Source organism: Littorina saxatilis, linkage group LG8 (assembly GCF_037325665.1).
Source record: "Littorina saxatilis isolate snail1 linkage group LG8, US_GU_Lsax_2.0, whole genome shotgun sequence".
NCBI lineage: Eukaryota > Metazoa > Mollusca > Gastropoda > Littorinimorpha > Littorinidae > Littorina > Littorina saxatilis.
In genome coordinates, this window is record NC_090252.1 from 16,857,297 (window position 1) to 16,880,931 (window position 23,635).

Here is a 23,635-nt window from a genome sequence, read left to right on the forward strand (position 1 = left end):
TGGTTTATCCTATGTGAAAGCCGTTGCAGATCTCATATAGTGACCATAACGATCAGTTGGGAAGGACTGTGCATTTAAGCTGTTAGCGACCGCTCAATTGTTAAGAATACCTGGAGGCAATGGCAGCACGAGTGTCACGAGACAGGTAGTACACCACATATTTATGACAACAAACCGACCTGCGGTTTTTTTTTTAACAAGAGGCCTTGAAAGGGGGTAACATTCTACTCATTTCAATGTGTCTTTTTGAAGAAGAAATTAACACAAAGGATCTTCGGACTCAAGTAACTGTACATTAAATTAGGTATACTTTTGCCAAACTTTTATGTTCTTATTTGCAACCTAAACTATGTAAAGATCCCGACATATTTTCCAAAAACCGTGTTTCATGCAACCCGCTAACGGACCCACTACCCTGCTTGGCTTACCAAGTATTCCCAGACAAGACAGAATCTGTCACAAATGTTCATCAGGTGACCTTGGGGACGAGTTCCATTATATTTTTGTATGTCCTTTTTTTACCAATTATAGAAAACAGTTGTTACGGTGCTATTATTATGCCCGCCCCAATTCAGTTAAATTCAGAGAGCTTTTTTCCACTACAAAAAAGAGTTTATTGCTAAAACTCGCAAAGTTCATGACACTTGTCATGGACTGTTTGAGAAGCGAGTAAAATTTAATTCTCTTTTAGCTTTATACTCCGTTATCTGTTTTGTGTTGTTTGTAATAGTATTTTTGTCCTTATGTTAACTCACCCATCACCCCCCTCCCCCTTCCCCCCATTTCCCATAGTAAAGAAATGTATGTAATTACTTTGTGTGTTTTATTATTATTATTATTATTATTATTATTTAAGTTATTGAGACATCCCAGTGCACTAAGGGATTTATAGAGCAAATCGAGAAAATTCATTATTGAACGAAGCGCATAGCGCTGAGTTCAATAATTATTTTCGAGATTTGCTCTATAAATCCCTTAGTGCACTGGGATTGTTTCAATAACGATATTGTCAGTACCGCCATAGAAAAAAGAAGATTCCAAATGCACATTTTGCAACGCGCATTTGAATAGGCATAACTTGTGTGGTCAGGTCGTGCACAGTAAAGATCTACTTTTGTGTGGGCCGGTGTCACAAGTGTGTCGTGCTTTCGTCACACGCATTTTAATTTCTGTTGGTAAATTCCAGTGTAGCGTTAATCTAAACAGTGATGATCTTTCAGAGAGACCTCATTTGAACTCGGAGAAAGGCTCTTCATTATTTGCGATTCGAAACCTCCAGTCGAGCTTCGACGGATTGACTGTGCGGAGTGACTCCCCTTGAATTGACTCAAAGCGGGACTCGACGGTTCGCACATTTTCAAAACAAATGTGGCATATTTCTCGCTCATCGGGGAGTCTGGTACTAAATATGAACGGTAAGAATGCTCTGAACCCTACACGTATTATATCCCCATCGTTTTTTCGTTCACATTTGCCCAACATGTTAATTTGCTGAGCGGGGTTAATGTCGTCTGCTAGGCTACCTGCCAACCTGGGCAATGGAACGACTGCAGTCTGCACTGAGTCTGTACGCATGAGGTAGGCTGCTAATAAATCTTATATTATGGTAAGAACGTTCTGAACCTTACACGTTTTCGATTACGATTGTTCTTGCTTTGAAATAATAATTCTGAAACCATTCATTTACTGAACTGATGTAGTCGTATTTCTGTGTTGTCTGCTACAGAGTAGATCGAGTCAGTCTTCCAAACTGGTCTAGCTGGTACGTTATCGGAATAACACTTGTGTTTTCTGTTAGCCGCTGGGAATTGTATACTAACTCATCATTTGGTAATGTGGATGATAAGCTACATGCCACTAACACGGCATATGAGAAGAATCTATGCAAGTCGGCGAAAATTAGATGAAACACAGCGGCTTCTATATATTTTAGATCACTGGCACTGGCACAGGCACATGCAATCTGTCAGAAAAAAACCCACTTCTGCTTTAATTGAGAAGCAGGGAATTTATGGTCATTTGGTATTGTGGAGAATATAAGCTACATGTCATTAATTAATTCTGAGGATGAGAGCACAGTCTTGCTTAGGCAAAGGGCGCAAGAATACGCTCTGTGGAAAAGTTAGCGCACTCCAAGAGTGCGCTAACAGTTTTAGCGCATTGCCATTAGCCAATCAACTGGTTCACATCAGTCATGTGACACCAGTACTTACTGACAATTATTATTATTATTATTATTATTTATTATTATTATTGTTGAATTGTTTCTTGTATTGTTTTTGCTCTCCCTCACCCCTCAACTCCCTTTTCTGTACATAGTCTGATTTCTTTTTGTTTTAGTTCCTTTTATTCGGTGTTGAATGAAATGTGTTTTTATTGTGTTTTTTTGATTTTCCATGTACCCTCACGGGGTTTTATCGGAATAAAACTTGACTTGAACTTGAACCAGGCCTCTCGGCAAAGCAATTCGCACAGCGGAACCTGTCTTATTCTGAGTATCCCATATTGACTGACTGACAGTGATCAGAGAAAGGGTTACAAAACGCAGAATATATTAACGCAAAGAAACAACAAAGAAGGACATTCATGGTCCTCGCAAGTAACTTGCAACGCAATAAAGGCAGTCTGCTTTTGACGGGAGAAACGTGTGCAGTGTTAGCGTTTTCTACTTTTCTTGTTCTCCTCTTTCACAATGCGACCTTGAGCGTGTGAATCATGAAATCACAAATTGTTTAAAGTAAGTCAAATGTCTATTCTGAAAAATAGGAAACACATTTGAACAAAAACATTTCTCAGGAAGTATTAACTGTTGTACTTTCCTTCGAAATTATTCAACGGTTTTAAACTGTGGATCAACGACACCGATATTTACACGAACCGGTTTGCATTCAATGCACTACACTTGTCATATTTAAACTATGAAACTCACTCAGCCTGTTTGGAGTAGGACAAGCTTCCCGTTCAAACGCCTCATTGTGTATGCTTCGTGCTTTTCGTTAGTAGTAGTGTATTTAATTGAGATCAGTACTGTTTAATCGTATGCGTTGAGCATCGTGTGTGTGTGTGTGTGTGTGTGTGTGTGTGTGTGTGTGTGTGTGTGTGTGTGTGTGTGAGAGAGAGAGAGACAGACAGAAAGAGAGAGAGAGAGAGAGAGAGAGAGAAAGAGAGAGAGAGAGAGAGAGAGAGAGAGAGAGAGAGAGAGAGAGAGAGAGAGAGAGAGAGAGAGAGAGAGCGACACACACACACACACACACACACACACACAAACATACAAGCACACACACACACACACGCACAAGGAGTTGGCATAACATTATCAGCAGAACAAAGAAGTCTTTATTGCCAATACAATTCGAATTATCGCACATTGCTTCCGTAAATAACATTTGAAGTTGATAGCTTTCCTGTTTGAAACGAGTACTGTTGTGTAATACATATTATAAAACATGGCTACGCGCTAGGGAGAACAAAGCGGGGGTTGTGAGTGTGATCGGGGGAGGGGGTAGGGCCATGTTTGTTTCTAAGTCTGTATGTAATCATTGCAAGCTTTATTATTAAGCAGCAATAATCAAGTGATGAACCAGTACTACTTGTATGTGTAGCATAAGATAGGCGCGTCTGTATCTGACTTTTTACATTAAAGTCAAGTTTTGAGTGTGTGTGTGTGTATGTGTGTGTGTGTGTGAGTGTGTGTGCGTGTGTGTGTGTATGTGTGTGCTTGTAATCGTGTCAAAGTGAGGTCACAGAGCAGTTAACATCCTCTTGAAATGGGGCTCTGAAAAAAAATGGGGTCTCATTTTAGGAACCCATTTTTTTCAAAGCATGTACAATGCAGGAAATCTTATTTTATCATCAAAAAAATTGATTTGAACAGGATGTCTCATTTTGACATTTTTTCCGGTTAGCTGTGTTTACGGATTTCACACACCGAAGTGTGTTTCGAATCGGTTTTTTCCTGGTTATGGGGAAGTCACTCTCTAGACTCGCTCTGCATGACGTCACTTCCTGATGCCGCCAAAAATGATATGGACTCTTCAAAGCAGTGTGGAAAAAAGTAAGGATTTTATCATTTCCTCACCTATATATTTTATGATTCGCCTTGTCTTTTTGGTATTTTAATAGTTCATTAGCATATATATTTGGTTCAAATGTACCTTTCTGTTATTGCAAAAGCAACTGTTCACACTGATGCGACTGATCGCTCAATCGAGTCAATGAGTCAATGTAGTCTATCTAGACGGCAAATGCAAATGGCGCTGTGACTTTTCATGCGTTTTCAGCATGTTTGTTGTTTTTGTTTTTCAAACAGAAAATATTGTTAAGAACATTTAACCCTTCAATAAGTAAGTGTTAGAAACAATATTCCATTGACGTTTTTATTGACTTTGAACCAGATTTCCACCGGACTAAGAGTTTGAATACCACTCGCCCTTTCAGTTCAGATTAAATGCTAGTTTCAAAGAAAAATTATTTTATCGTCATCAAGCACCGAATCTCAACAATCCGCTCAAAAACGTGTTGTTGTTGTTGTTGTTGTTGTTGTTGTTGTTGTTGTTGTTGTTGTTGTTGTTGTTGTTGTTGTTGTTGTTGTTGTTTTAAACAAGATTTGCCTTCGGATGGTTTTTAAAATGTGTTGAACACGCACAGAAAGTCACAGATGTACCCAAATGCGATCACTCGTCTGTCAGAATCTTCTTTGGTAAATCCTTTTCATGAGGTCAAAGATTCTACTGGAGATTGAGGGGGAGGGGGATCTCTCCCATAGTTCTGGCACTTGAATTTCATTAAAAAAAATATCTTTGTAAGTTTGAACAATGGGGAAGAGGGAGGGGGTAGCTGAAACAAACAACTATGGAAGTACCGTACTAGATCTGAACAAAGGATTCATGGTTTTAGTATTGAGAGCTTTCTTTTTCTTTGCTTGCATCAAATTGCAATAGTAATGTGAAGCTGTGGAAACTGGAATGGAATAATGCACACAAACCACACTCACTGTATTATTGGTGCTTTGTTTTGGACAAAGTAATGGTGCCAAGTTTCACTTTCACATCATTTTGATTTTCTTTCTGTGCAAAAATTGATAACCTCTAAAATCGTGTTATTATGAAATTGCCCTTTAAAAAGGTCTAGCTTGAACACCCCATTTTAGGGAGGCTTCAAATTACTTGACGCACTGCATTTTTTCACAATGACCGTAGTCCGCCGTGCAAAACGCAGTGAAACTGACGAGCCTGTTTAGCGCGGTAGTGGTTTCGCTGTGCTGCATAGCACGCTTTTCTGTATCTCTCTTCGTTTTAACTTTCTGAGCGTGTTTTTAATCCAAAGATATCATATCTATGTTTTTGGAATCAGGAACCGACAAGAAATAAGATGAAATTGTTTTTAAATCGAATTCGGAAATTTATTTTTAATCATAATTTTTATATTTTTAATTTTCAGAGCTTGTTTTTAATCCGAATATAACATATTTATATGTTTTTGAAATCAGGAAATGATGAAGAGTAAGATGAACGTAAATTTGGATCGTTTTATGTAAAAAAAAAAAAAATTGATTACAATTTTCAGATTTTGACCAAAGTCATTAATTAATTTTTAAGCCACAAAGCTGAAATCAGGGATGAGATTCTTCCGCCAATTGGCGGAATTCCGCCCAAAAGTTCGTTCCCAGGACCATTTTTCTGAATCGTCTAAATCCGTTGAGAAAAAATGGGGGGGGGGGGGGGTAGAGTAGTTGTTGTGGTTCCATTGGATTCGATCTGTAAAGTCCTACCTACAACCCTAAAGTCGATTTTCCAGATCAAATCTCCGATAAAATAATGACAACATAACCTCCGTATCGAAGGAAGTGGACCTTCGACCCGAATATGAACTTTCCATTTGGGACTAAGTTTCCCTTTCACCGAGTGTCTTCATTCCGAAAATTCATGAACGGGCCGATTCAGCTGTCGACTTTAGCCTGCTAAACAAAGATGGCGTCGGTGAGAACATTGACGGAAAGCGAACATGTTTATGAGAATTGATGTTTTGTTTAGTTTGCACTGGTCTCTGATATTCAGGAATTGCAAGCATTAACTGAACTTGTATGTGCATCTTAACTGTTTTATCTTTCACAAGCATTTGACAACCTGTACATTTGCTCATAATTATTTTGTAATGGAAACAAATGTTCTGCAGAGTTATGTTGATTTTATGCACACTGTTCTTGCCAAAGTGCAGTAACACTCCTTTGTGGTTTTTCCAGAGCCACCATCCAGACCACAAGGACCCATCAAGGTCCTGAGCACCACCAAAACGTCAGCCACCATCGAGTGGCGCGCTCCAGAGGATGACGGAGGCTTGCCGCTTTCAGCTTACGTGCTGGAGAAGCGCGAGTTCCCTCGCTCCACCTGGAGCCGTGTGGACAAGATCAGTCCCGACATGACCAGTAACACCATCCAGAACTTGACCACTGGGTCAGACTACTTCTTCCGTGTGATGGCAGAGAACAAGGCTGGGCCCAGTCCACCTCTGGAGATGGACAAGCCTGTTAGGATCAAGAGTCCTTATGGTGAGTTGGGGTTAAGGAATGATTTACTTTAACTCGGTCTCAAAGCAGAAATGTCAGTATTGTTCAATGAAGAGCATTAAATCCTGGCATGAAAATGTATTGATAGGAACAAGGGAAGTTTAACTAGATTTAGAACCGGCACGGTTGGCCTAGTGGTAAGGCGTCCGCCCCGTGATCGGGAGGTCGGGGTTCGAACCCCGGCCGGGTCATACCTAAGACTTTAAAATTGGCAATCTAGTGGCTGCTCCGCCTGGCGTCTGGCATTATGGGGTTAGTGCTAGGACTGGTTGGTCCGGTGTCAGAATAATGTGACTGGGTGAGACATGAAGCCTGTGCTGCGACTTCTGTCTTGTGTGAGGCGCACGTTAAATGTCAAAGCAGCACCGCCCTGATATGGCCCTTCGTGGTCGGCTGGGCGTTAAGCAAACAAACAAACTAGATTTAGGCAGCTTAAACAATAATCTTGATATACTATTTTTCTTTTCAAGTTGAACAGAGAAAGTGCAGCAGAGAAATAAAAATCCTTGAAGTTTTGTTGCCAGAGTCATGCATGCTTTAATTTCCACATATTGTAATGATCGTCTAGCCTCATCATTAAAATGCGATCATTCGTGAAACTGAACTTTTCACTATCCCATTGTCATTCAATGCTCCCCAGGTCTTTAACCAACAGTACTTCAGCATTCAAACTCTTATCACACAATTTTCTCTTGACAGATGTGCCATCAGCACCAACAGGCCTGCGCGTGTCCAACGTCACAGATAAATCAGCAGATGTGTCTTGGACCGCTCCGGACAGCGACGGTGGCACGCCCATCACCAACTACATCGTTCAGACCCGCATCATCCCTCGTTCCACCTTCACCACCGTCCAGGAGACGACAGAAACCAAAGTGACCTTGACCGGCCTTGTTGCGGACAGCCAGTACATGCTGCAGATCATCGCAGTCAACGCTGAGGGACAGAGCCTGCCTCTGCAGTCCAGAGAACCCATCTGCCCAGAGAAGATCCTCAGTAAGTGTTTGAAAAGTCTCTTTTCATAAGAAGAAAACCTTTGAAATAACTGGACTGCGAGTGTTTGCAAATATGGAGCAATAGCTGAAGGGATTGTGATATGTCAGTAGAGTTTGAGAAATGTGGGTCTTAATAGAGAGAGAGTCCTATAATGGAGGTGAATTTAGTGACACTGTGAAGAAAACATGTGAGCAATTCAGGTCTTGTAGTAGAGGGAGTCTCATATAATGCAGACATGGGACTGGTCCGAATTTTATCGGAATTCCGATATTTTCCTTAGCTCACAGACCATTCTTGAGATCGATGCAAATTCGTTGAGAAAAAAAGGGGGGGTGGTGGTGGTGGTATGAACCGTTCAGCTGAAGCTGTCTGCGTCTGAAGTCAGTGCATTCACACCCCAGCACTCGCGTGAACCCATAGCAGTATCGCCTAGGCCTAATTATTCACCGATGGCGGTTTGCGGGTTGTTTTGATTGGCTGCCGATCTCCAAACGCCGAAGGTGAAAAAAGTAGCATCATGGCGTCTGGATTCCGTATTGTTTTGTCGGCTGTGGAAGCTCTTACGATCGACGACCAAAGTGTGAAAAACAAATGGAAAGCCAACTGGCTGTCAGAAGAAGTGACTGTCATTATCAACAAGAAAGAAAGGCGCCAGCTCATTGGCGACAGTATCGCCAAGATATCCATTCCCGGTCAGGCCGTGTGCACGTGGTGCGACAACGGCCACTGCGTGGTGAAATACGGACTTGGTGAAAAAAATGTGTTGGTTCTGAAAGTTTTCAAGTCAGTTTTGTGTGTGTGTGTGTGATTGTTATAAATTACACTTTTGTTTAAAATGCTAAAACATATTATTCTTGTGGTTTGTATAGCTTTTTAAAAAGGCATGATCTAATTTTTTGCTATCAGGAGAGGCCCCAAAATGGCCTTTATAATTCTAGCATTCATTTTCCGTAGCCCCCCTGAACCCCCTACCGGGGCGTTGCCCCTGGACCCCACCAGGGGCCTATCCGGCCCCTGGACCCCGGCTTACTTTCCTACTTTTTGAACATTTGCTGGTCTCATGTCTGATAATGGAGGGTCTTACTAGAAAGGTTCCAATGTAATATTTTCTTTCAACATTGGTCTACTGTCTCTTGTCTGAACGTATGTGTCTTAAACATATTGATACAAAATTGACTAATGTTTGTTAAACTTTAGGTGTTCCTGATGCACCAGCGTCATTGCTGATCAAGAACATCACCAAGGACGGCCTGACCTTGGAGTGGACCCCACCAGAGAACGATGGCGGATCCAGGGTCCGTCGCTACATCATAGAGAAGTCTCTGAAGGGCACAGACAAATGGGAGAAGGTCACCACAGTCGAGAGCTTCAGAACTCGGTGCACTGTCGCTGATCTGGAGCGAGAGAAGGACTACTTCTTTGCTGTGTCCGCAGAGAATGATGTGGGCATTGGCGAAAAGCAGAAGACAGCCAAACCAGTGAAAATGGAAAAGCCTATCTGTGAGTTGAATTGCAATTTCAGTGACGTTGTAGATTGAGGATTAGTCAGCAAGCATTGTTGAATCAGTTTAGCGTTGTTACAGCTAGTTCTCACATCAAACTTAAAATATCATTTTGCTTTCTGATGTGCAATCATTACTTGACTCCACAGGTATATTTTTTGCATGACCCAACCTGTCAGTTGAAAAAAGATAAGGCAACCAGTGACACACTTACTAAACCACCCCACTTTTCTCTCAACAGTCCCACCATCACCGCCTACAGGCCCTCTGGTGATATCAGACGTGACCAAGACCAGCTTCAAGGTCACCTGGAAGGCACCAGAGAAGGACGGTGGATCTCCAGTCACTCACTACTCTGTGGAGAAGCGCGAGACGTGGAAGACAAGCTGGACGTTGGTGGAGCGTGTCCCTGGCGACCGTCTTACCTGCGACCTGCTCCTTCTGCAGGAAGGACAGGACCTTGTCGGGGTCAAGGCCGAGAACGTTGCTGGAGAGTCCAAGCCTCTGGAATCGGAACATGCCATCACACCAATGAGTCCTTACAGTGAGTATGCTTTTTATTCTGATAACTTTTAATAACTCCAAGCTTTTCTTGTTTTTGTGTGTGTTTATTTAAGGAAAAGAAAGACATGAAGGTTTACATAATAGGCTCAAAACCAAGACTTCGTGACATATTTTAAATGGCTGTGGTTGAAGACATAGCTGGAACAACAGAATTTTATCATTTTTCAAGTCTCTAAACTTGCTTTTGGCCCACACAATATGTAATTCCATAGCTATAAACTAATGAATCTCTCCTTGTCTCTGCAGAGAAACCATCAGCCCCAGAATCACTGACAGCAACAGACGTCACAGAAACAGCAGTGTCGCTGAAATGGAAGCCACCTACCAGCGACGGAGGACTGCCGATCAAGTCCTACATCGTCGAGCGTCGCGACAAGCACTGGGGTTCATGGGTTAAGGCCGGAACCACCAAGGGCACAGTGACGACTTTAGATGTGGATGGCTTGGTGACTGGACAGGAGTACTACTTCCGTGTCTCTGCCGAGAATGAGGAGGGAGTTGGGCCAGAAACTGAGATGAAGGAGCTGGTCAAACCAACAAGGGAAGCTGGTGAGAATGTCATTTGATTTGGTTTTGAACTGTGGAATTTTTGCAATGGTTGTCCTGATTGATGGAGTCCAATGTAGGGAGCAAAGACAATACAATAAGCATGGTATTTCAAGAATTGATACACAAGTTTACGATTAGAACACAACAATATTTACTCTGTTTCAATTGGGCTGCACAAGTTTACAATCACAACACCACAGCAATAATGTCATTTACAGCAAAAAAAGATAAGTCAGCAGTTGTCTTTTTTCAGTAGAGCTGTTCCAATATTTAATCATTTTGATACAAATGTTAGTGGAATCAACATCTTTGTTGAATGATATGGCTATTATGCCAGTATATAGCTATTCTGATGAACACGTGGGGGAATTCGGGGGCTGTGATTGGATAGTCTCTTCCTATCATCAAAGCATATTGCTGCCGAAGTCGGCCATTTTACTCAATATCCAAAAGCATATTGAGTAAAATGGCATCCAAAAGCATATTGAGTAAAATGGCCGACGCATGGTTCTGGTTTACACATCTGCACCACGCGGCGATGTTTCTATCGACAACAGCATACACTGACAACTTGAAATTCTTCTCGGGAATGTTTTTCAGCTTTACAAACTTGAAATTCTTCTCGGGAATGTTTTTAAGCTAAGTTACAAATGTCGATAGCAAATTTCCAGAAGCTGCAATCTGAAGCGACCTATCTCTGATTCTAGCAGACGATCTCTCCAATGTTTAACACAAAATCAGCAAACTCTCCTGTCACATAGAACGTCCATTGTATAGTGCAATGTTGAAATGAAGTTACTGGTCTGAAACATTTAGTCGTTTCTTCTGAGACAATCCTTGTTCTCTTATCATCTGCAGATTTACCGCAGTCTTCACCACGCGAATTCCCAACAGAAGTCAGACTTTCGAACATACAATATACGTAGGCAAGCATGATACGTCATGACGTCATATGATTCCTAGCATATTGACGTAATGCTAAACATCCGGTTATCTCGAGTTTTCTCCGTAATACATGTCCGTGGGTTTTTCAATGTTCGGTTATTTCCGTGGCTTCATGCGGAAAGGGAACCATCGTCTGCACTCAACGAAATGGACCATTCTGGTACTTGTTGCTGACAAAAACATGATTTTAACACAGAATTTAATGTCAGAATAGCTATATAATCGCTATTGTGTTTTCATCGTAGCAATAGGGTCCGATATTTAGACTCGAACAAGTATAATGCGACTCGTCTTCGACTCGTCGGCATTATACTTGTCTCGTCTAAATATCGGGCCCTATTGCTACGCTGAAAACACAATAGCTGGTAATGATGTACTCATTTTATTGACCATCTATCAAACATATCTTCCAGTTGTTCCTGAACCTCCTACGGGACCCGTCTACTTCAGTCACTTGGATGCAACAAGTGTTGTCCTTGACTGGCGTGCGCCTCGAGATGATGGCGGTGCCCCTGTGCTTAACTACCGCATTGAGGTGTCGCAGAACCAGGAAACCTGGACAGAGGTGACCATTGTTGATGGTGACTTGACCAAGACCAAGGCAAAGAACCTGGCCACAGACAAGAAGCACTACTTCAGAATCTTCGCCATCAACAAAGTGGGAACCAGCAAACCGCTTGAGTCGGATGCTGTTACACCAAAGAGGCCTGTTGGTAAGTCACTGTGTCCTTTTTTTTTTATGTCAATCTCAAGTTGAAAAAGTCTATTTAGTTTAAAAGCAAAATGTTTGTCAGCTTGCGAAACTCTGTACAGTGAAAACTGTCAAATACGGTCACTGGACTTAGCGGACACTCGCAGAATACGGACAGTCAGTCTCGGCACGGACTGCTTTACACTGTAAAACACCTGTACGTTACGGCCACCTCGGCATTACGGACGCGGACAGGTATTTTGGGTCCATAATAAGTCATATACCTGCTAAATACGGACATCCACAGCAAGCTGGGAAGTTCGATCGACGAAGAAGACGATAAATCGATCAGTTGATATTAGTCGGTATCTGAGCAGCTCTCGCGAGACACGCTATTTGTTATGCTTTGAACATCGCGAGAACTTCGAACCTTGGCTTGTGCAGCTCGCACGAGATCGTTGTACCGCATGCTTTGCTATGCTCTGAAGTTTGCGAGAGATTACGAGAGCTTGGAATACTGATAGAGTCTATTCTTGGTGAGTGTTTTAAGTCGACGCATTTGATTGGCTGCTAGAGTTCCAAGGCAGCCAATCCAACGCGTGGAACGTGTTCGGCGGAACGGAAGTGAAAGTGTATGAGTGAATGTATCTTCTCTTCGAAAGAGTGATTCGTGTTTAACAAGATGGCAGCAAGAAATTCAAATTCAAGAAAAGGAAGAAATGCGCTGACTTTAGAACAAAGGATAAATGTTGTCAAACAACTGGAAAGTGGGAAATCATGCCGAACGATTGCACAAGAGCTTGGGTGTGGGAGAACGCAGATTTCGAAAATCAGCGTCGATCGGGAAAAAATAATGAAGTTGTGGGAATCGGGAGACGGACGTGCTGACCAGAAATGGGTTTCGAAGAAGACAACCGAATACGAAGAGCTAAATGACGCCGTGTTCGAGTGGTTTTCAACCAAACGTGCGAATCACATTGCCATCAATGGTCCACTCAGACAACGCTGGACAAATTCTTTCAAAAGCTGATGAGTGCAGAATGAAGTGAATGTGAATGTGTTGTATGAATGAGATCCAGTAACTTTTTGAGTCACTTGAGAAAAAGTGACTCTATGTAATCGGTCAGTGTTAGTCTGTCCGGCCGGCCGTCCGTCCGGCCGTCCGGCCGGCCGTCCGGCCGGCCGTCCGTAGACACCACCTTAACGTTGGACTTTTCTCGGAAACTATCAAAGCGATCGGGCTCATATTTTGTTTAGTTGTGACCTCCAATGACCTCTACACTTTAACGATGGTTTCGTTGACCTTTGACCTTTTTCAAGGTCACAGGTCAGCGTCAAAGGAAAAATTAGACATTTTATATCTTTGACAAAGTTCATCGGATGTGATTGAAACTTTGTAGGATTATTCTTTACATCAAAGTATTTACATCTGTAGCCTTTTACGAACGTTATCAGAAAAACAAGGGAGATAACTAGCCTTTTCTGTTCGGCAACACACAACTTAACGTTGGGCTTTTCTCGGAAACTATAAAAGTGACCGGGCTCAAATTTTATGTGAACGTGACTCATTGTGTTGTGAATAGCAATTTCTTCCTGTCCATCTGATGCCTCATATAATATTCAGAACTGCGAAAGTGACTCGATCGAGCGTTTGCTCTTCTTGTTAACAATTTAAATTTATAGAGTTGATATGATAAAAAGCTTTTAAACTTGTTTTACAACAGTCAATATTAAATGTTTCTCTGTTTAATCTAAACAGCTTCTGTTTTTCTTATAAATGTACATGTACATGTGCAGTACTCTCTCTCTCTCTCTCTCAACTTGACTTTGTCGCGTTTACTTGCACCTGTCTAATAAGGACACCTGCAGAATAAGGACACTTTTGTCTGGTCCCAAGGGTGTCCTTATTTGACAGGTTTTACTGTACCGTATTTGACGGATTACAAGACGCACCGTTTTATAAGCCGCACCCCCGACTTTAAAAAAAAAAATTGGGACGAGCCACGTATAGGCCGCGTCACTATATTAGCCGCCGTCGAAAAAAATATAATCAGATCGTGTCAATCAATCAAAACAACCAGGCAACGAAAGTACGGTATTTGGCAAAATCGGCTCCGAGAATAAACAAGTGAAACAAAGAAGAAAAGTGATAAAGTTTGAAGAAAAATATCACACACACAATTTGTAACCAACACACACATGTAGTCCCGCCCGGAATAAGCTTTTTTGGGATGATTTACGACTTTTGCGCACATTTCGAGCAGACGAAAACACAACATGGCGGCTCTCGCTCCTCCAACTATCGCGAGACACAAAAAAACGAAATCTCGCACGCGCGAGATCCTGATACATCCGATGTTTCTCTGTACGCTATCTTGTCACGACGACTTGTTGACAAACGAAGATTCGCGAAAGAAAGAGAAAAGCGCCGAGTCTTGAGTAGAGAGCTAATAAAGTACCGGTAATCGCTAATCGAGCGAAATGAAAATCCGCGGCGACTTCCATTAGGTGAATGCTATTCAAGTTTAGGTAACGTTTTAGCCGCATCTTTTTATAAGCCGCAATGCGATTATTTTTGAAAAAAAGTCGCGGCTTGTAGTTCATCAAATACGGTACTTTGTGTTGTACTTTGTATTTGTATGTATTATTCTCTTTTCTGTGTTTGTGTTTCTGTGGTAAGTCTTTTTATGCCATACATGATGTCTCATATAATGCTTCCCTTTAGAGCTTCAAAGTTATCTTTTGTTGTTTGTAATTCATCTTAATGAAATTTTCATGTTGTTTTCCTAGGACCACCGGGAAAACCAGTGGGACCTTTGGAAGCAAAGGCCATCACCCGCGACTCTGTCCAGCTGGACTGGAAGCCACCTCAAGATGACGGAGGCTTGCCCATCACTGGCTACATCATTGAGAAGCGTGAGGCCATGCGCATGACATGGAGTCGCGCTGACAAGACCACAGACGACGAGGACACTGGAGGGACTTGTCACTGGAGATGAGTTCTATTTCCGTGTGGCAGCCGTCATCAATATTTTCATATACATGTAAGAACAAAACGTGTTAAGACTGGTGTTGTGCATCTAGTTTGTTCAATAAATGTCTTTCTATCTTCAATGGTTTTGGGTAGATGAGATAACAAGAGAAGGATATGGGCATTGGAATTACGTCAACATTTCGAGCATTGTCACAGATGAAACATTTACTGCAGGGTGCTCCTGATTAACAAACCGAGCAAAACTGAAAATTATTGAAGAGAAGACATGTCTGAACAGTTTATAAAGAGACAAGTTTGCAATCATTTGTGAACACCATTATTGTATGGAGGAGTAACTGTTCCCCTACCCCCTAAGAAGGTATTTCTGTCCGTCAACCACGTGAGCGATCGCCACAAATCGAGGCATCACTCGCATTTCAGTTTGGACACACCGGCTGATTGCAAATGCACAGTACGTGTTTCGACACTGAAACGTGACGATTGAGCGTCAAAATAGTTTCTTAAAACAGTCGAAAATGGAGTTAAATGTGACTTCAACACTCAGTGGCGATCGCTAGAGTAGCGATTGTTACTAGACGGACACTAGAAAACCTCAGAAAATGTAATTACTTTGCGATTTTTTTAACTGAAAAACTGTTGCGGTCTTTTTCTGTCGAGCGCGAGCGTCAACGTAAAACAACGTGACGTCACTTCCTCCCCAAACGGTTAGTTTTTGAATGAAAAGAAAAATGTGGCGATCGCTAGATTGTTTAGACGGATTGGATCGCAACTTTGAAACTCGGGTCACCGTGCGTCGATCAAGGGCAAATTGACCTCGGCAACATTATAACTCACTTCAAGGGTGCACAAACTTGTATTTACAGTATACAAAATTAGGTAAACTTGTGTTTTTGTCCTGTGAAATCACAATTAGTTTCGATGCTCTTGATATCGCTATGCCGACGGACAGATCCGAATCCCCATACATTTTTTTTTGCGGAGCTAGTATAAGTTAGAATTTGTGTTATGGATATCGATTGTTGTTGAAAAACAATCATTTCAATGTGTTCTGGCACTCTCAACCACCACAGCATTGATACTTGTGCATGTGTGTGTTGGAATTTAGTTCTTTGTTTAGTGATGCTGTGGCAAAAGTAAATTCATCCATCCGTATTTTGACGATCGCCACCATTCACACGCACATAAATAAACACATTATCAAAAATTTCAACTTTTATTTTCAAAAAAGTATTTAAACAACAACTAGTTTGCATGTTAATACAACAAATACAGCAGATTCTCACAGATATGGATTTAAAAGACTAAACAAATCTGAGACTATCAAAATGGCCTGATACCATGAAACCTGCCTCAAGCAAAAACACATAAAAAGACTCTTTTGTGCAATGTTTTTGCCTGTGGATCTTTTAATGGGTAAAAATGCTTGGGGGGAAAAAATTAGTAGTCTACCACAACGCCCTAGTTCTCTCAGCCGGCTGCTGATGTTGCCCCTGGTATGTTCTTCCACATCTTTTTTGTAGAACAACCTGGAACCAAACTTGATGATCAGACTGTCATTTGCTATGACTCTCATGACGGCGTCATCTCTCATTCTTCCAACAACAGCTTGAAAGAAGGCACTGTTCTTTTCTTTTCCAATGGGAAGCATGTATGATCCTACCTTGGAACACTCGCCCCACTTCAAGTGCTTACTTGGATCTGGATTTTGTGGACAGTTGTGCAAATGCTTACTCAACAGGGACTTGGCATATAGCCCTTGGCAAAACCTGCAGGCTGAAAGTTGACCTACCTGGCGACCTGCTTTTCTGTACTTTGGAATGACTGTTCCGGACTGGCCTTCCAACACATCATAGTTGTGTTTATAGTCTCCCTCATTGAGCAATCTTACAAACCCGTTCCTTCTCTCTTTGGATCCTTTGGGAAGTCTCAAAACTGCCGCCACATCCGCTCCGTGAGCATGGACCTTTGTCAAATGTGTCGACATTTTTACTACCATTTTTGAACAAAATTTGCATGAATGTTTTTTACCCCATTTGTTTTCCTGGGGAGCTTTTTCTGCAACATGTAAAGGATCAGCTCTAGATTTGTCTTGTTTGCAAGGTGTAACTAGGGCAGGATACATTACGCTATCACAGTCGGAGTCAGACTCATCAGTCTCAGGCTGCACAACTTGGTCGTCATCAGGATCCCTTTTACTTTACTTTATTTGGTGTTTAACGTCGTTTTCAACCACGAAGGTTATATCGCGACGAGGGAAAGGGGGGAGATGGGATAGAGCCACTTGTTAAGTGTTTCTTGTTCACAAAAGCACTAATCAAAAAATTGCTCCAGGGGCTTGCAACGTAGTACAATATATGACCTTACTGGGAGAATGCAAGTTTCCAGTACAAAGGACTAAACATTTCTTACATACTGCTTGACTAAAATCTTTACAAACATTGACTATATTCTATACAAGAACCACTTAACAAGGGTAAAAGGAGAAACAGAATCCGTTAGTCGCCTCTTACGACATGCGGGGTGCAGAGAAATAAGGATGTGGAAAAGAAGACTTTTGGTAAGTGAAATAAAGGTGATGGATCCGGTCAGGTAGAAATAAGACAACAAGAAAAGAATTGGAAAACTGCAGGGAATAGTAGGGAGAGTTTTCTTGGAAGGAAATATAGGTGAAAGGACTGGTAAGGCAGAAATAAGACAAAAGAAGAGAAGTAAAGGGGTGGGGTAGCTCTGTTTAAACGCTCCCGCCGCGTGAAGGCGACCCCATGGGAGCATCAGGGTCCCTGTCAGACACCAGCTTGGAGCCCCGTTCACCCTCCACGCCAGGCCCAACTTGATCCTCGTAATCATCGTTTGTTTGTTTGTTTATTTGTTGCTTAACGTCCAGCCGACTACGTAGAGCCATATCAGGACGAGGAAGGGGGGGATGAAGGGGGCCACTTGTCAAGCGATTCCTGTTTACAAATGCACTAACCCATTATTTGTGTCCCAGCAGGCTTTAGTAAAACTAAATTAATACCTACTGGAAGATTACCAGTTTCCAGTATGTTAAAATAGGCTTAACCTATCTACTGCTGGACTTACATCAGAACACTAACAGATTAAACTATACATGAATCGCGAGACAAGCGACAAGAGAAGAGATTTTTGGAAAAAATACAGGTGAATGAGCAAGAAGGCAGAAAAAAGAAAAGAATTCATGAAGAAAAAGAGAGCATGACATGAAAGAGGAACCAAAAATCTACCTAACAGCAAACTAGAAAGCTCCTGCGGTTCCAAAAACAGTAGGGGCCTTTAATTTCATAACCGCAGTGCCCCACTGCGGGACGTAATCATCGTCACCTGAAAAGAAATAAATCATATTTTTCAGATAACTTTTCTTTTCATCTTGATAACAATGTCACCATGGAACCCCTACAATTGACTACACTACATGGATTAAGGGCAGAGGTGGCACGGAATTTTGATCCAAAATGGTCCCATGATGTGATTTGGGTTTTTATCATTTTTAGGCAGTTTGAACACCCTAGAATAACTGCATGATGTTTATTTTGTCAATTTCATCCTCTTTTTTCAATAAAGTGATGATTTGCAAAGTGAATGAATGCTAAAAATATGCAGACTTATAACAAAAATCGATTTTTTCATGGCAGAGCAGCAGCAACATGTCGATGAGTTTGTCAAAGTTATTGCATGCAGCGTACTCAGCGGGAATTTCCGTTTGTTGACGATGTCACAGTCATGGAAATAAAGCCCGTTTGTGTCCCTCAACGGCCGCAACACAAGAGCTGGCGAACGCTACTTTCACTTGCAAAATGTTCCATATTTGGAAAGTGACCTTTACCTTTGAAAATCTATTCGCTGATTGGTCATTTCCAATAACTTTCAGCCGGGAAGTAGTTCTGCGCATTCGCGCGCACCACATCCGCATAAACACGCGAACCTTATTTCGAATCGGTTCGACGTCTCAAACAGCGATATTTCTCCCAACTCGGCCTCTAAAAGATAAATTCGGCGGGTGTCTATCATGCAAGAGGCAGGGGAAGTTACAACTTGCGGCAGATCGAGCAACGAAGAAAAATAAGCTAGCGGTCGGTGTGAATGTCGAGTCCACGACGCCTGAATAACAGGTACAGAGGTAGGACGTCAGGCCTTGTTTATCTCACATAAACTCCACCTTGACTGTCCCAGTTACATCCTAAAGTACTGCTAATCGAACTTCGGACCCATCTCCCACTCATGTATCTCATTCTTGGTGAAACAATGATATTTTGACTTAGATATTTGCTTCGTTGCAAAATCCAACTTTTCTCATTCAAGGAACGCAACAACTAGGTGCATTTTCCGGTGAATCAAATGTTGGGCTAAATCTTTTGGATTTCATCCCGACTCTATTTCACCAATAAGAAATGTATATTCTTTTCTCCCTCTAGATCATTGAATCCCTTGAAATTGTCAGGGAAACATTATGTCTAGAGTTTATTTTGGCAGAAGCCCGACTGACGTCCTGCCTAAAGGCAAAGTTCCATGAGTTTTGGAAAAAATAATGCTTACTTCGAAGCAATTTCCGATCAAAAATCGGCCACTTTTTGTGCAATGGAAACAAGAATTAGCAGAAACCACATGTCTGCTCCTGCGATAAAACTGAGAACATCAAGAGTAGCAAGTAAAATTCCACACGCCTTTTTTCCAGCTGATCATAATCATTGTACTTGATGTTTCATTGAGTGTTATAGCAACAGTCTGATGTCCATATGTGCAACTTTGGACTGATAGGGGATTGTGAAGAGCACTTGGAGTATAAGAAAATGTCAGTGAAAAGTACCCGCATGCACACATACTCTTGGTTTGTCAATCTGTCTTCACTGTGCGCAGCAAAACACTTCACAAACTTTCAAATGCAATTTTCTCAGAATGTGATTTTCAAGGACGGTAACCACACGGCAATGATCTATCTGCAGGTTTTATTAAATCTTACATTCTTATGTTATAATAATTATGAAAGTCACGGCATTGTACATCAAAAAAGAAAGTTGATTTGGCTTGCAAATCTCATCATGCCATATTTAATCTAGCATTTTCCTGGAATATTGTTTTCTTTGATTTGATTTTGACAGACTGTGACACACCTCTAATGAGGAGTCTTAATTTGAAAAAAAAATTCAATCTTTATCTATTAGGGCAAATTCTGTTGAAAAGCTCTTTTTATGCTATTTCTTTGATTGGTTTTTGACAGTGTGGCTAAAGTGTTAAGCTGTCGGCAAAAATCTTATTTTAAGTGGGTTATTTTTGTATTTGATTTGCTACAATGAGGCAGTATTCCAGGGAACACCCTAATAGAATGGGTTTCTGAAAAATGATGAGGTTACAATTTATGCCTCCAGTTCTTATGTTGAACAAGGCGTGTGTGTATGTTTTAATTTTTAATTTCTCAGAAATTAAAAGTAATTACTGTTACAAAAGGGCAGGTTTGTACATAGAAAGTAAAAAGACTTCTCTTCACTCTTTGGGATAATAGAGAGATTAAGAAGCACTACCACATTCGTTTCGTTGGCATTTTCGGTTGTAAAACGTCACACCTTTTTGAGTACACGTGACTTCCGATCTCTACGAACAGAAATTCGCTTCGCCAAGAGAAACGAAATTTGTAGAATTGGTCATTCTGACGAAAGTGACTTCGGTCGCGTTTTATATTCGAATAGTCATAAAATATGCCTACCTTGTGTAATCGATGTATGCTCTGACATCTTTAGGCGCGATTTATCATTGAAATCAAGTTTAAAAAGCCGTAAAGCAGGCTTGAATTGGGTAAGTGAGTGACTGAGCAGACGAAAGAAATTTCAAGATGGCGACCCAAACATCAGGCCGACTCAACTTTTCAGTCGGCTGGTCAAGCCGCCTAGAGGAGAAAAATGCATGAAGCAGTTAAAGTTTATGATGTGTTGAGTTGTGGCCTGAGTATCTGATGCGTTTCAGCAGAAGTGAGGCAGCTGGTATTATCTGATCGACACTTCTGAACCGGTGCGACCAGCGAAACGAAATTCTTCTGTCCTCTTAACCGCTGTACTAGCGACACATGGTGTTCCCCCGCCGAGTGTCTTTTGCAACCACGAAAATGCCAACCATATGAATGTGGTAGCCCTTCTTAAAGTCTCTAATGTAAAAAAAAAAAAACTAAAAAAAAAATGAGAGAGTATGATTGTAATGTTCACTAAAATGCATGACTTAAATTTTAGTTGCTTTGCCTTGAGAATCTCAGCATGTTATTTGTAAGCTAGAATTTTGCTGAAATATTAGTTTCTTTGATTTTTGTTTTGTTTGTGTTATCATTTTGCTTTGTTTATTATTTGATTTGCTACAATTAGATTTATTTGAGTGAACACCCTGTCAGAATGGGTTTCTGAAAAATAATAGGGTTACAATTTCTGCATCCTATTTTCATGTTAAAATAGACGTTAGTATGCAGTTTTGATTTTATCCAGCTTTTTTTCTGTGAAATTATTTGTAATACTTATTAAGGGCAGTATTGTACATAGAAAGTAAGAAAAGAAAACACAACTCTTCACCCTTTGGGATATGTACGGTTGAAATGCAAAACTTACATTTCAGTTGACTTGGCTTGAACATCTCGCTGTGTTATATTTTAGCTAAAATTTTGCTGAAATATCATTTTCACTTTTTTATTTTGAAGGACTGTGTCACACGTCTTGGCGGGAAAATCTCCTATCTTAATACTGTGAGGGGAAAATCTGTTTAAAATTAACTATATTTATGTAATGTTTCTTTGCTGTTTGAAAATATGTAACTAAAGTGTTCAGCGGTCAGCAAAAATCTTATTTTAAGGTTTTTTTGGTGTATTTGTTTGATTTGCTACAATAAGGGTGTGCATTCAAGTGAACACTCGGCCAGAATGGGTTTGTGAAAAAGAATGTTACACTACAGTCATGCATCCAATTTCTATGCTGACATTTTTTTGCATGGGTGTTTCTTTTTTTAAATAAACTTCAATCAATCTTATGTTTTTAGTGATAATGTGATAATGTGTATACACATTTAGGGCTGTTTTTCAGTATTAATAACATGTTCTGTTTGATTAAGGGTATTCAGCTGGTATTTCCTTGTTTTTACTACCTATTTTATTCATGTTTTTATTACTTTATTAGTGGAAGAATCTGTTGTAATGTATGTTTGATGGTGTATGCTTTTAATCAAGCGTTGCTGACTATGAATGTAGATGTAAATGCTTGTATAACTGTGTTTGAATTTTAAATGTGTCAAGCGCAAAGAGCATAATTGTAAAGTTATGATGTTGCGCTATATAAATGCTCATTTATTATTATTATTATTATTATTATGTTCTGTGAAGCTATTTTTAATGTAACTTTTTGTTTGTTTGTTTCTTTTTTTCCCTTTTTTTGGTAGTTTCCTACTATTCACAAGACACTAGCACTCTTTAGTGGTGTTTTTTTCAGGTTAGATTCATTTTTATTACAGGATACATTTTGCCAAGCCACTTGTACTTCCTGTTTTGTCAGCTTATGTCAGTCTTGCATCAGTCAACAAGAAAGTTAACAGGGAACACCCTAACAGAATGGGGTTCTGAAAAGTAATGAGGTTACAACTTACGCCTCCAATTCTTATGTTGAAATAGACGTGTGTGTGCGTTTTGATTTTCAATCTATCTTGACGTGTTCTGTGAAATTATCAGTGATCATTACTACAAAAGGGCAGTATTGTACCTAGAAAGTAAAAAAACAACCAACTCTTCACTCTTTGAGATAATGTAATGTTTACTGAAATGCACGACTTAAATTGTAGTTGCTTTGGCTTGAGAATCTCATCATGTTATGGTTTAGTTTTTACTGAAAAAAATATTAGTTTTTTTGATTTTGAAATGCCATGTTTTATCGTTTTGTTTTGTTTGTTTTATTATTTTGTTTTGTTTGTATTTGATTTGCAACAGTGAGGCCTTATTTGTGAGTGAACACCCTTTCAGAAAGGGTTTCTGAAGATTAATGGGGTTACAATTTTCTGTTTTGGCAGCTTATGTCAGTCCCGCAGTGGGGCACTGCGGTTATGAAATTAAAGGCCCCTCCTGTTTTTGGAACCGCAGGAGCTTTCTAGTTTGCTGTTAGGTAGATTTTTGGTTCCTCTTTCCTGTCATGCTCTCTTTTTCTTCATGAATTCTTTTCTTTTTTCTGCCTTCTTGCTCATTCACCTGTATTTTTTCCAAAAATCTCTTCTCTTGCCGCTTGTCTCGCGATTCATGTATAGTTTAATCTGTTAGTGTTCTGATGTAAGTCCAGCAGTAGATAGGTTAAGCCTATTTTAACATACTGGAAACTGGTAATCTTCCAGTAGGTATTAATTTAGTTTTACTAAAGCCTGCTGGGACACAAGTAATGGGTTAGTGCATTTGTAAACAGGAATCGCTTGACAAGTGGCCCCCTTCATCCCCCCCTTCCTCGTCCTGATATGGCTCTGCGTAGTCGGCTGGACGTTAAGCAACAAATAAACAAACAAACAAAGCTTATGTCAGTCTTGCAACAGTCAACAAGGAAAGATTGCTCTTATGTGTGAAAAGGATTTAAAAAAAAATATTCTATTTAATTGTTTTAATTTTTTTGTTTAGCATACTGTAATGTCATGGATCACAAGTAGATGAAACTTTTTGACGAAAGAAATCTCATATGGTTTGTTGTTATTGTTGGAGTTAGGAGAGGTACTGCTGTATAGCACAGAATTGTCCATGATCCGTTTGAACGATTCAAGTGTACTCAGTATACTTACCTTTTTTTCTTATGTTGAATAAAACACACCACGAAAAACCA

At 40.6% G+C, this 23,635-nt stretch overlaps 3 protein-coding genes and 1 long non-coding RNA gene across 11 annotated transcripts in view; 3 read left to right on the plus strand and 1 right to left on the minus strand.

Annotated features, from left to right (window-relative positions):
- Positions 1–23,635, plus strand: part of LOC138972919 (uncharacterized) — a 93,759-nt gene that overhangs the window by 18,253 nt on the left and 51,871 nt on the right. The gene's annotated exons all lie outside the window — the stretch shown is intronic.
- Positions 3,702–23,635, plus strand: LOC138972921 (immunoglobulin superfamily member 22-like). 2 transcript variants are annotated; one of them, XM_070345587.1, is made up of 4 exons: positions 3,702–4,054; positions 6,242–6,547; positions 11,535–11,834; positions 14,603–23,635. In XM_070345587.1, the coding sequence occupies exons 1-4, from the start codon at positions 4,009–4,011 to the stop codon at positions 14,809–14,811; spliced, it is 861 nt and encodes a 286-aa protein (XP_070201688.1). In that variant the 5' UTR covers positions 3,702–4,008; the 3' UTR covers positions 14,812–23,635. The 2 variants fall into 2 exon arrangements, with proteins under 2 accessions (XP_070201688.1, XP_070201689.1); XM_070345588.1 differs by lacking the exons at positions 11,535–11,834; positions 14,603–23,635 and adding an exon at positions 7,265–7,683 and having other exon boundaries at positions 3,994–4,054.
- LOC138972926 (uncharacterized) lies at positions 5,691–10,092 on the minus strand. The gene is made up of 3 exons (XR_011457815.1): positions 9,953–10,092; positions 9,489–9,567; positions 5,691–7,541 (listed from the first exon to the last, which is right to left on the minus strand). It is a non-coding gene; the product is annotated as an uncharacterized lncRNA (long non-coding RNA).
- LOC138972922 (immunoglobulin superfamily member 22-like) lies at positions 8,763–10,193 on the plus strand. Its single transcript, XM_070345589.1, has 3 exons — positions 8,763–9,061; positions 9,305–9,607; positions 9,874–10,193. The coding sequence occupies exons 1-3, from the start codon at positions 9,046–9,048 to the stop codon at positions 10,191–10,193; spliced, it is 639 nt and encodes a 212-aa protein (XP_070201690.1). The 5' UTR covers positions 8,763–9,045.